The sequence below is a fragment of the Gobio gobio genome, assembly GCF_949357685.1.
Source record: "Gobio gobio genome assembly, chromosome: 5".
Classification (NCBI taxonomy): Eukaryota; Metazoa; Chordata; class Actinopteri; order Cypriniformes; family Gobionidae; genus Gobio; species Gobio gobio.
Genome location: NC_137101.1, coordinates 33,397,527 through 33,409,949, shown reverse-complemented (window position 1 = coordinate 33,409,949; position 12,423 = coordinate 33,397,527). Strand labels below are relative to the sequence as shown.

The following is a 12,423-nucleotide window of genomic DNA, read 5'->3' as shown; positions in this document are numbered from 1 at the left end:
TTCCTGCATTTCTACAACGATGATGCTCATCCTCAAGCACATCATCTTCAACAAACCATAGATCCTCAATGTTTTACTCAAGCTCTTATAAGAGGAGACCATGTAGGATGTTATTTTATTCTGTTCTCCATTCAGATCTGCCAAGTCAGTCTGCTGCGTCGTCTTGGCAAACATTTAGCTCGCTGCTGTTGCCATGGCAATCTGATGTCTGACATTCACCATGCAGCAAAAAGCATCCCTGCCAAAATGCATCGCCCAAAATAGATCTGATGTATTTTATGCGATTAGTTGGAACTGCACTCCTGCAGTTCAATCCATCTTGGATCTGTAATTTCTAAGACCATTAGAAGCAGACCCAATACAAAGACCAAGAAGCAGCTTATATGTAAAGATATTTAATATTTAAAATGTTTTTTTTTTTAATAATAATTCATTTAAATTAGATTTCGAATCTGTTTAAATAGTTTTTAACTCGTGACACGACTCTTTCATTTTGATTCATATTTTGATACATTGCATGCTAAACAAAACACAATAAATAATAATAATAATAATAATAATAATAATAATAATACATTTTATTTATAAAGCACTTTACATATTAAAGAAAATCTCAGTGTGCTACAAAGGGAGGAACAAATAAAATAAAGCAGTTAGAGCAATTAAGAATTAAGTTAAAATCAGCTTCCAACTAAAATTAACACAAAAATGTAAACACTAAAAAACTATTTAAAACATTGTAAGGCTTTCTAAACAGGTATGTTTTTAGTCCCTTTTTAAAAGCATCAGTCGTTTGTGGAGCCCTCAGGTGTTCAAAAGGCCACATAATAGGCCTAGTTTACTTTTGACAGTAGATCAATTTATAAGAACACAAGCCGTAACGCATATAAGCATTTGTCCTTTTTATGCAATATGTCACTAGTGAATTATATGGAATCTGCTGCTTTTAAAAGTCATATGACTTTCTAGCAACAACTGTCAGGTTCTGACTACAAAAATCAATCAGTTGATAGAATGGAAAGAAAACCAACACTAAATGGGAGGGGATTAACGGTCCGGATGCTGTCTCTGATTGGTCAGATACGACGTGTTTATTATAACTCACATAATTGTATATCTATTCTCTTTCCCCCGGTTTCACAGACCAGGCTAGTCGCAGACTAAAATGCATGTTTGAGCTGTATTAACTGAAAGCAACTTGCACTGGCATATTTTATATGTTGTCTCAAGATGCACACCAGTAATGTTTTTTTTTTTCCTAAGGCGCGTTTATAAAGCTACTTAAATATCCTACTCCTGGCTTAATCCTAACCCTGGCCTTCGTTTTAATTTAAATTCATAATTGTTGTTGTTCATGAGTAAATTGTTGCTGTCGCGTGATCACTGTTACGTTTTTCTGCGTTGAATCAGGATTGACGAATCACAGGCGGACTTGGCTTTTGGCAAAACATTTTATGGAGAATATTGAAACTTGAAACAGATTAACACGTGAATTTTAGATTTTATTTTTAAAATAACATATATAAAATGATTATACATTTTAGCAAAGAAATGTCTGCAGGAAGACATAAAACGCCTTTGGATATGAATGCGATTCTATGCGTGAATTGTCTCTCTGGGCCACCGCGCGCCCCCTGCAGGTATAGTCTGCGAGTGCCTCATAGGAAACAGAGCAGCGGCCATGTGGATCACCTGACCACCTCTCCTTCACGTTAGAGAGCGGAACGCCATTAGACTGATGGCAGAGCTTCACCAGGAGTGAATCAGTGTTTAATAGTGGAATCAGTGCGAAGACTTTATGCGAAGCGCAGATCGGTGGCCCTTTGTTTGTGTTGCTGTCATCTGTGGATCTCTATGGCTGCTGTGATCGGCTAGGGGCTCGAACCAGGCTTTGTTTTTGCGTCCGGGAGAGAGTTTTGGGCATGGCGGCGGCTGGAGGGAAGACGTATTCGTTCAAGGTGGTGTTGCTGGGGGAGGGTTGCGTCGGCAAAACATCGCTGGTGCTGCGATACTGCGAGAACAAATTCAACGACAAACACATCACCACTCTTCAGGTGAGCGAATCAGCAGAACTACAGTCATCTGTCTGGGCGTTATTATATGAATGAGCCAGTCTTTACTCGTTTATTGTGCTTTAATCTGTAATATATATAATATATAGCGTATGTATTTGTTGTAATAAACGATTTGTTAGCTTGTTAAGTTGTTTTGCTCTCTGTTTACGTCTTTTTTTTGTTGGTTCCCCTATAGCAGTAGATTATGGGCCTATACAGTGATAGATTGTATCTACGTAATCGTATAACAATACAGTATGTATGCAGTTATACGAATTAAAATAATTATTTTATATAACAATATACTCTGTACAAGAAATGGCAGTGGTCGGTGGTCTACAGTGTGCCACGCGATAAACTTTAATTTTTAATCCAAAACACTATTGACTAATTTTCTATGTTATTACATGGAATTATTGTATTTTTTTTTAGAAAGAAAAGTCATTGGACATTTAACCCTGAATCTTGATGTGGCCACTAATTAATGTCCAAGTTGTTAATCAACTACCTGTATACAGGGGACACTTCTGGTCTTCCTAGTTTGTTCTTTTTCGCTTTTTCATAAGAAGAAAAACATTTTCAGTTCAGTTAACTGAACAATTGTGATATGTGTGTGCACATATTTGGTTATGATGGAAATGAGAAGACCGAATTGAAGATTGAAAACACTCATACATTTTCAAAAAACAAATGTAATTGCAGTTTAAATAACGACTTTCTATTTGAGTCTATTTTAAAATAATAGTAATAATAGTGATAGTAATACTAGTCATTTGTTCCTGTGATGTCAAGCTGAATTTACTTCAGTCTTCAGTGTCACATGATCCTTCAGAAATCATTCTAACATGCTAATGTGCTGCACAAGAAAAAATTCTTGTTATTATCAATGTTGAAATTTATGAAGTTTATTTTTGTGGAAAGCGTGATACTTTTTGTGAGGATTATTTGATAAACAGAAAGTCCAAAAGATTACTTTTCACGTTTACTTAAAAAATCAGTTTTTGATCAATTGAATGCATCCTTGCTGAATAAAAATATATAGAATGTCATTACAATCAAACAATAAATCTTATACTTGTACAAGTCTTGGGCTACAGGGTGAAATGGCTGCTGTAAATAGACTTGAATCTTCTGAATGAATACAAATTAATGCATGTATGCCTTTGTTTGCAGGCATCGTTCCTTACAAAGAAGCTCAACATCACAGGAAAGAGAGTAAATCTGGCTATATGGGTGAGTCACACATGTTCCTCACTATGGTTGTAGCATTTGTGTAACAGTCGATCTGAAATAAAATATGTATTTTGGAAAGACGGTACTGATCCATAGTCTGTGAGAATGAACAGCTCATACTCAATAGTTGATCATTCACAACCCATTTTACTTATCCAGTGAGGAAAAATGTAGGACAAGACTTAATTTTTTTCCTCAGATATTATTTTGATTGTGCTGATGAAAGTGGGTGTTTCATGATTCCTGAATGGCGCCCAGTGATTGGAGGGGATGTCAGCTGTAAAGGAACAATGTTTACATGTCTTAGCATGTTTGTTGAAATATATATTCTGATGAAAGATGACTTTCTTCCTAATAACATGCAGATGAATCATTCGCAATAACACCAGAAAGATGTGTTGAAAAAGTAAATGGAATCAGTTTGACTTTCAATTGTGTCTCGACTTCATGAGCCAAACACAATAACACTCAACTTGAGTGAGTCAAATTTGCGCTTTACTTCCAAGTTTCTGACAATAATTTTTCCAGTCAGTTGCGTATCGAATGCAAGATGCCTGCACAAACATTGCAAAAAGTAGTTTCAATGCGTAGTTCAGTCATGAAACTTCAGAGTATCTGATTGGGTCTTCCAAGTTGGCAACCAAAGTCTGTTCATATTGAATGTGTTTTTGTTTGTCACAGGATACAGCTGGTCAGGAGCGTTTTCATGCCCTTGGACCCATCTACTACCGAGATTCCAACGGCGCGCTATTGGTTTACGACGTCACAGATGAGGACTCGTTTCAAAAGGTAAATGTTTACAATAAATGATGACCAGAATTTAATAGGGGTGTGACGATACACTTATATCACGAGAAGAGACGGTACACGATATTGGGTTCATGAGACTCTGGGTTTCAAGAAATGGCTAAACAATGCAGGTGCATTTTGAAATGTTTTAAATATCAAGTAATCAGATAATATTTATCGTTAATAAAAATAAACCTAAGTGAACAATAGCCTTTAAAATGAATTAAAATACAGATAGTAATAACAATGAGGCAATAATAATTGGTTAAAATAATAAATTTTATAAATAATTTTATTGAACAAAACTGTTAAAATACATAATGTAATATACTAGGGCTGGGTATTGACACAAATTTCACAATTCAATTTGATTTCGATTCACAAGCTTTCGATTCAATGTTCGATTCAATTCAATTTAGATTATTTTAGATATATATCAGGTACAATACATGGCCAATTTTCTCAAGGAAAACAAATCTCTGAACTAATGTTGTAAACTATGGGAGTCATTTGGTACTACATTAGCCTACTAATAGTGAAGGTAAAAATTAACTGATTTGTATACAAACACTTCAATTACACTAAATGATTTTAGTTTTTTATAATAATAAAGTTATAATATTAACTTTACAATTATATAATCATAATTCTACTCCAATTAGTTTTTTTAATATAAACATTTGGCTGTCATAAAAACTTGCCAGATTTATTCATAGGCTACATGCATTAAATATTGAAGAACATTAAAAATGACAATCAATAGCCTATGTAATGGTGCATATAATTAGCAAAATGCTGTGCTGCCGGTTCTCTTGAGCTGAGCTGCGGCAGAGCGATCTCTGGCCACAGCGCCAAAGCGGTATTTATGCTTTTGAATTTCGTAAAAAATAGATGTAATCTGAAATCTGAGACTTTGTTTCATATCAATAGTAATAAAGCACAAAGATTATTGCGAGTTATTGGATGGGAGGTGCGCTACAATGTTTATTTCATTCATTAACTGAAAACAGGATGACTAATCGATTCTTGGGATTTAAGAATTGATATTGTTTTGTAAAAGTGAGAATCGATTAAAATCGAGAAATCAATATTTTTTACCCAGCCCTAAAATATACTATAAACCAGGGGTATTCAATTAAAGTTTCAAGAGGTCCTTTACATACATACATACATACATACATACATCTGGGCACCCGTAGTGCTTTGTAAAAGAAAAATCTTAAGCTGTCAAGATACTAGATCGTCATCAAAGATGAGGATATTGGGCCCTCAGAGCCAAAGGCGTCAGAATATATTTTCTATAAACAAAATTTGATAAGGTAAGATCAGATGTTTTATCAAGCTATTATTATTTTTACATTGAGATGCATATGTAAGGCAGAAGGCCATGTGACAGAAAAGATACTGTAAAACATGCAAAATTCAAAGCAAGGGTTTAAACTTTTATTTTGAAATTGCGATGAACAACAAATCACTCTGAAACCCACAGCGCATATATTTATTTAATTGAATCACAGCCTTTACGATTTCACAATAACACTATAAATTGGTTGCAATATATTGTGCAGCGGCGGCAGCCATAGTAAACGGTCTAACAATGTGGTCCATTGATTCTCGTCCGTGGAATGCGCCACTACTTTGCTGGTTAAACGACATGGTTTAATTGTGAACGAGAATTTTTAATCTGAGGAATCGTGACAGCCCTATCTTTATCGAATGTCACTTCAGTTCTTCTTTCTGAGGATGAGACATAAAGCACTGTAAAAGGTTTTGCTTTTGCTCCATGCTGAAATCGCTTTCACCACGACGAGAAATATTGTCACATTTTAATATCTCAAGATCTCTAATGTATTAAATCAATTTTACCATTCTACAAGGCATAGTAGTACTGGGTGATATTGTATTATTGGGTTCTATTATATAGTGTGTAGGGTAATATGGTAAATGTGTTTTTTAATGATTTGTTCTTGCTGTAAACTAACTAACATTTGTTTTCTTAACAGGTGAAGAATTGGGTAAAAGAATTAAGGAAAATGTTGGGGAATGAGATCTGTTTATGTATAGTAGGTGAGTAATATTAGGGTGATTTTGGTGGGAAATCTGCCAAATGGGTTAGATGTTACAGGCTTTCCCTAGTCATGGAAGATATGAGGGGATTTTAAAACGGTGATTGCCTGGGAACCTAAGAAATAGATAAAATCTTAAGATCATGGGAATATCTTAATTTTTCCAGTTGTGCTCAGCTCAAAGATATATCATCATCTTAATTGGAAAAGTCATAGGATTTCTTTGTTCTTAAAGAGTGGGAAAGATGATGGTAAATATGTTATTATTGATAGCTGAAAGCAATATCATATTCGAATGAACATTTAATAAAGATGCAATGGAACGCATGTTTGAAATGCTCCATAATCAAGACTTTTTTATCCATTCTACAATGTTGATGTAATATTTGTTATTTGCTGTAATCATTTGCTGTAAAGCATTTATTTTGACTGAAATCATATCTTTCTTTTTTTTAGGCAATAAAATTGACCTGGAAAAAGAGCGACACGTTTCAGTGGAGGAAGCAGAGGGGTATGTACATCTCTCATGTCTCTAATGTTTTTACTGCAGATAATGTGTTTTTTATTGAATCAGGATGTTTTAGTATGCCTTGTGGATATTAGATCATGTGAAGCAAACCTTAGATGCAAGGGACAAAAGTCAGTCTGTTTATCAACGTTGAAAATTTATTTTTACACTTGGATGTTCTGTAGCTTTATTTTTACTTAAATATAATCTTGCTAACATTTGGCTCTAACTATCAGCTATCAGCAGTGTTGGTTAATAAGTTAACAGATTTGGCTTGTAAAAGGATGTATGCTTTAAAGTGGCCTGAAACACAGTCATCATATAAAGCAAAATGAGTGTCTTTTTGCCTAAAGATATATTTATATATTTTGGTTTCGTGTATGTTATAAAAGTACACACAGTTTATATATTAATATCTCTTAGACTAAATATGGAATGTTACATTATTTGAGCAAGGATGTGTGACGTAGACTGGTCACATGATTAAGACAATCACATGAGATCAGTCCACACAAGATATGTGAAAGGAATGGAGCAGTAAATTGTGCTCTTCTGTGTTACATTTCAAAATATATTTTATTCAGCGGAACAAAGTTCACCTTAGAAATGTGGGAATGTCTTTTCCTAACCTGCTCTTATCCTGAACCTTCATTCCAAACATAGTTTTCTCAATAAGTGTTTTTGTCCTGTTCTCCAGTAAAAAGATCTAAACATCCACAAAACAAAACACTTTTATTTGAGAAGCAACATTATATTTTTTACTGATATCTGTCAGTATTAGGGACATTTTATTTATATCATCACAAAAACATTTTCTTACATCTAGGGCTATATGATAATGGTTAAACTGATAATATCATTTAATCAGGATTATTCTCATTTGAGAAATTTCAGAAGAGTTTATATACAGTATATACTATAATATAAGCAATGTCGCTTACGATTACGAGTGTGTATTGGGTTTATACAACAGTTCGACGGCACAAGTGTGTAAATAAATAACATCAACAGAGTGTCTTTTTAAACCCCCCCTTGTAATAGCATACAACACTGCTGTATACATTAAATGTAGATTAATCCTTGTGTGATTCTATCTTTGTATTTTGTTGTTTAAAAATAATGACAGCAGCAGATTTATTAGGCTGTCATTTTAAGAGTTAACATACGGACCCAATATTGTTACACGCGTTATTTCTCAATGTTTACATTCACTTAAGGCATAATCGACTGTGTTTACGGGTATACTTAGCAAGATAGCATTTCAACGTATTTTGTGTGTACGCTATTTCAGGCGCGTATCTGAAGCCCACAGTATACTTTGCTAATGTGCGTTCCACCCTGTCTCGGAGCGTGTGCACAGAAAGCCGCCTAGGGTACAGTATCTCTTTCACGGCTTAATACGCTTTTAATAGCACTGTTTAATATCAAGCACGTCCCGCAGTTTAGCAACAGTAGACTGCATTTTAAAACACTCTCATTTGGCTGATTTGGATGTCGAGTTTGGGCTTTTAGGGAGGAATAAAAGCACACCGCTGTGAAGGAAAGGAAGGTGCGCTGGACGGAATGTGGCAGCGGGACAATAAGCCGAAATCAAACAAATAGCGATTAATCACACAGCCCTACTTTCGTGTGGAACTACTTCATTCCGCCACAGAGTCAAATCTAAAATTTAGTTTAACAGTTGAACCTAAGCTTCCTTTACTAATTCTAAAACGATTAATCATGGATTAATCGTGTAGCCCTACTTACAAAGTGCTTTCTGAGAAATTATTTTGTTTATTTATTTTTTGTCCTTTTCCAGATATGCAGAATCAGTGGGTGCAAAACACTATCACACATCAGCCAAATTAAACAAAGGCATTGAGGAGCTGTTTCTGGACCTGTGTAAACGTACGTTACTTTTAGATGCTTTGTATGCTGTCAGTCTGTCTGTTTCCCATATCAGGGCCTGGGGGGGGGTAGAGTTATCTCACCTAAATGTTTGATCACTCAATGTATTTGTGTTTTTACAATTGATGCAATTATATGCTGAATCATATTATTAGGAAGATGTAGGCTTTCATGTTTTAATGTTCAAAAATCTTTATTTGCCACATATATACGTTATTTGCCACATATGTTGCAGCACCTCTCTTGAGTAACACTAGTTTAGTTCCTGTCTCTTTGAAGCCCTTCCTTCTGAAAAGTACAATGTGCTTTGATTTGTCGGCTGGACCAGTGTGTTGAGAGAGACCATTTGTGAGCAGGCGTCACAGTTACATTATTTGCAGCTGTGCGCACATTGTGGTGGCAGAAAAACAGTGGTAACAAGCGGAGGAAAATGGGCAAAATCCATGAAATAAGAGAGAAAATATCTTGTGCTTTGGATGTCAGAATCGGAATGCAAAAAATATGCACTTCATATTTATAGAATACTGTCATCGAAGACGTTCTGTGAAGCTAAACGCAGACATTTATGGTTGCAAGCCATACACTGGACTGATGAAACCTGTGTTGATTAGTCTACTATTAATGTAATATTCACATATGCAGTTCATAGGGGCATAATAGCTTTACAGTTACAGCATGAAATAATATTTAAACTCATGTTTTATATAGGTAACATTTAAACATAACATTTTAGGCCTATCTCACAGTGATTCTTTTTCTTGCAAGAGGAAAAAGTAAAAATTGTGACATATAAAATCGAAATTACCTTCTTTTTTTTGTTTAATTACGTGGCTTCCATCACGCAGTGAATTGTTGCACTGCTTCATGTTCGTCACCTGTATGAAATGTCGGGGGTGTGGCGGGTGCGTTATCTTTTCCCCATAACTAATTAATTAAATTAACATGTTAAATCAGACCTAATATATACATACACGCATCACAATTTTGGCTGATTTGGAAGTCAAGTTTGGGCTTTTAGGGAGGAATGAAAGCGCACCGTTGTGAAGGAAAGGAAAGTGCGCTTGATGGAATGTGGCAGCGGGACAATGTTCAAATGTTATTGTCTTTGCCAAAAAGGTAATCGACTCTTTAATTGAAAGGTGGGGTTTCCTTAAAGGGTTAGTTCACCCAAAAATGAAAATTAGCCCATGATTTACTCACCCTCAAGTCATCCTAGGTGTACATGACATTCTTCTTTCAGACGAATACAATCAGAGTTATATTAAAAAAGTCCTGGCTCTTCCAAGCTTTATAATGGAAGTGACTGTTGCTCTGTTTTTGAAGTCCATAAAAAAATGCATCTGTCCACCAAATGACGTGCTCAACACGGCTCCGGGGGTTTAATAACGGCCTTCTGAAGCGAATCGATGCGTTTGTGTAAGAGAAATATCCATATTTAAAACTTTATAAAGTTCTTGTGTCGGGCGATCGCCTTCCGTATTCAATTTATGGAAAAAGTGCCTCTGCCGATCATAGGCTTACGTTACCAGGTGCGGTCGTCAGATGTTGTGTACGCACCTTGAATTGCGAGAAGGCACTCTCAACACTTTTCCACGGAAGGCAATCGGCTGGAGCTTTACTTTATAAAGTTTTAAATATGGATATTTTTCTTACTCAAATGCATCGATTCGCTTCAGAAGGCCTTTATTAACCCCCCGGAGCCGTGTGGAGCATGTTATTTGACGGACAGATGCATTTTTTTACGGACTTCAAAAACAGAGCAACAGTCACTGCCATTTTAAAGCTTGGAAGAGCCAGGACTTTTTTAATATAACTCCGAATTTATTCGTCTGAAAGAAGAATGTCATATACACCTAGGATGACTTAAGGGTGAGTAAATCACGGGCTAATTTTCATTTTTGGGTGAACTATCCCTTGAAACTAAATGAATTGGAGTCCTGTGTTTGAACTCTAACCGGCAAGGGGTCACAAACCTATTGCATACTCCATAGGGATAATCCACCCAAAAATGAAAAGTCTCTCATCATTTGCTCACCTTCATGCTGTCCCAGTCATTAATTATGGTACTTATTGAGTGATATTAAAGTTTATTGACCCGAATAAGCCAATGTATATGACAAGGCATATAGTCTGAATGTATAGATGTATATTATGACGGTAACCCATACAAGCCCAGTGGATGAATCAGTGTCTTCTGAAGCAAAACAATTAGGTCTGTGTAAGAAAAAAAACAAAAACTTTTTTGACCATAAACCGTCACTTCCATTCAATTCGATAACTGGCGGTCCTCTGAGCTTCCGTGTTACTTCTCGCACAAACCTCAAAACACTCTTATGTCAGGCACTTGCATATTTATGTTTTATAGTTTATTACTTATCTGTCTTTAATTTGTGACGTTTTCACCGGCATCTGTAGGCATGATGGAGACGGCTCAGGCAGAGGAGAGGTCAAGGGGGAACGGCGCGAGTCAAACAAGCACAGCCCGGAGAGGCGTACAGATCGTTGATGACGAGCCGCAGACTGCCATGCCCGCCGGAGGCTGTTGTACATCCGGCTAAATACACTTTACACCCTTTTACCACACCTGGGACTGATAACGGCCTCTCTCGCCCTCTTCTGTGTAAGAACTGCCACTTCCCACAGCTACACTTATCTGCGATTGCGCGACAGCTCTGTCAAGTCATTGCTTTAACAGTTTATTCCTTATTGAAACGGTTGATTTATAACTCCACCCTTTTGACTTTAGGGGTGAAAAAAATGCCAGACTGACCTGTTCTGATGATTCACTTAGGCAAATTATTACAAATAGGTAGCAAACGATAACGCCCAATCTTATGAAACACACATGCACTGATACATTTCCCTAACAATCTGAGCTCTTTTTTTTTCTTTTGGCAAGGTGTTGTGCATGTAGAATCTTTAAAATCCTTATATTTTACGTCTAAGAAAAAAAAAGAAATTCTTTATTATTTAATAACTTATTTACAATTTCATCAAACATCTACATGTCCAAAGACCTTTGTACTTCTTGTGTCATTCTTATACAGTCTCATCCTCCTGTCATTCATATCTTCTGTATTTTTCTTAAAAAATGCAACATTAAAGTCCATCTAGAACATTTAAACTCCTTGTAGATTTTGTCTTTTCTCTTCAACTTGCAGATTTATTAAAATTTGAAAAATGGGGGGGGAAAAAAGAAAAAAAATATTTTGCTTGCTAAATTCTTTATAGAGAAAAATATCCAATAATGTGTACTTTACTTTTTCAAGCTATCAAATGCAGTCAGAAAAGTGTACAGATATTCAATATTAATGTTGTTTGAATGTAAAATGAATAACGGCTGTGGTATTTTTATTTTATTTTTTTGGTGTTTTTAATTGTTACTTTTACTATGTACAATTTTTTTTTTTTTTCAAGACCTGAACATTTGGACAGTTTTTGGAAGTACTAATAGTTATCACAACAACATCACCTGTAAACACTGAGGTGCAGCTGTGAGCCTTCTGTGCCTTTTAAATAAAAGTGTCTAGATTGACCCACCTATTGTCTCCTAGCATATATTATTAGTAAAAACATGTTTACTTAATTTCAAGGAGGTCTGCAAGTTATTTATATGCTGCAGTTTAATTTTACAGTCGCATGAAACATTGGTTAAGCATTGTGACTGGTGGAAGGCCACCAGAGGGCATAATTGAGTGGAATACTTTCTGCATGTCAAGAACCCTAAATAGAAGCTTTCACCTATGACGTGTTTGTCAATAAATGCCTGCCTACAAATTAAAAATCAACTTTGTTAGAAGTCTTCTCATTGACCCGAGTGACTCAAGTCTCTGATGGTCTTCAGCCAGTCAGAGAACCACGGTTATATGCGTAACCAATGTTC

General features: G+C 35.7%; 1 protein-coding gene across 1 annotated transcript; it reads left to right on the top strand.

The window, feature by feature from the left end:
• The first annotated feature begins 1,663 nt into the window (after positions 1-1,663).
• rab21 (RAB21, member RAS oncogene family) lies at positions 1,664-12,081 on the top strand. Its single transcript, XM_079817931.1, has 7 exons — positions 1,664-2,054; positions 3,228-3,287; positions 3,969-4,076; positions 6,080-6,143; positions 6,599-6,653; positions 8,452-8,540; positions 10,956-12,081. Exons 1-7 carry the CDS (start codon positions 1,923-1,925, stop codon positions 11,096-11,098), a joined length of 651 nt encoding a protein of 216 aa, XP_079674057.1. The 5' UTR covers positions 1,664-1,922; the 3' UTR covers positions 11,099-12,081.
• Positions 12,082-12,423: the final 342 nt, after the last annotated feature.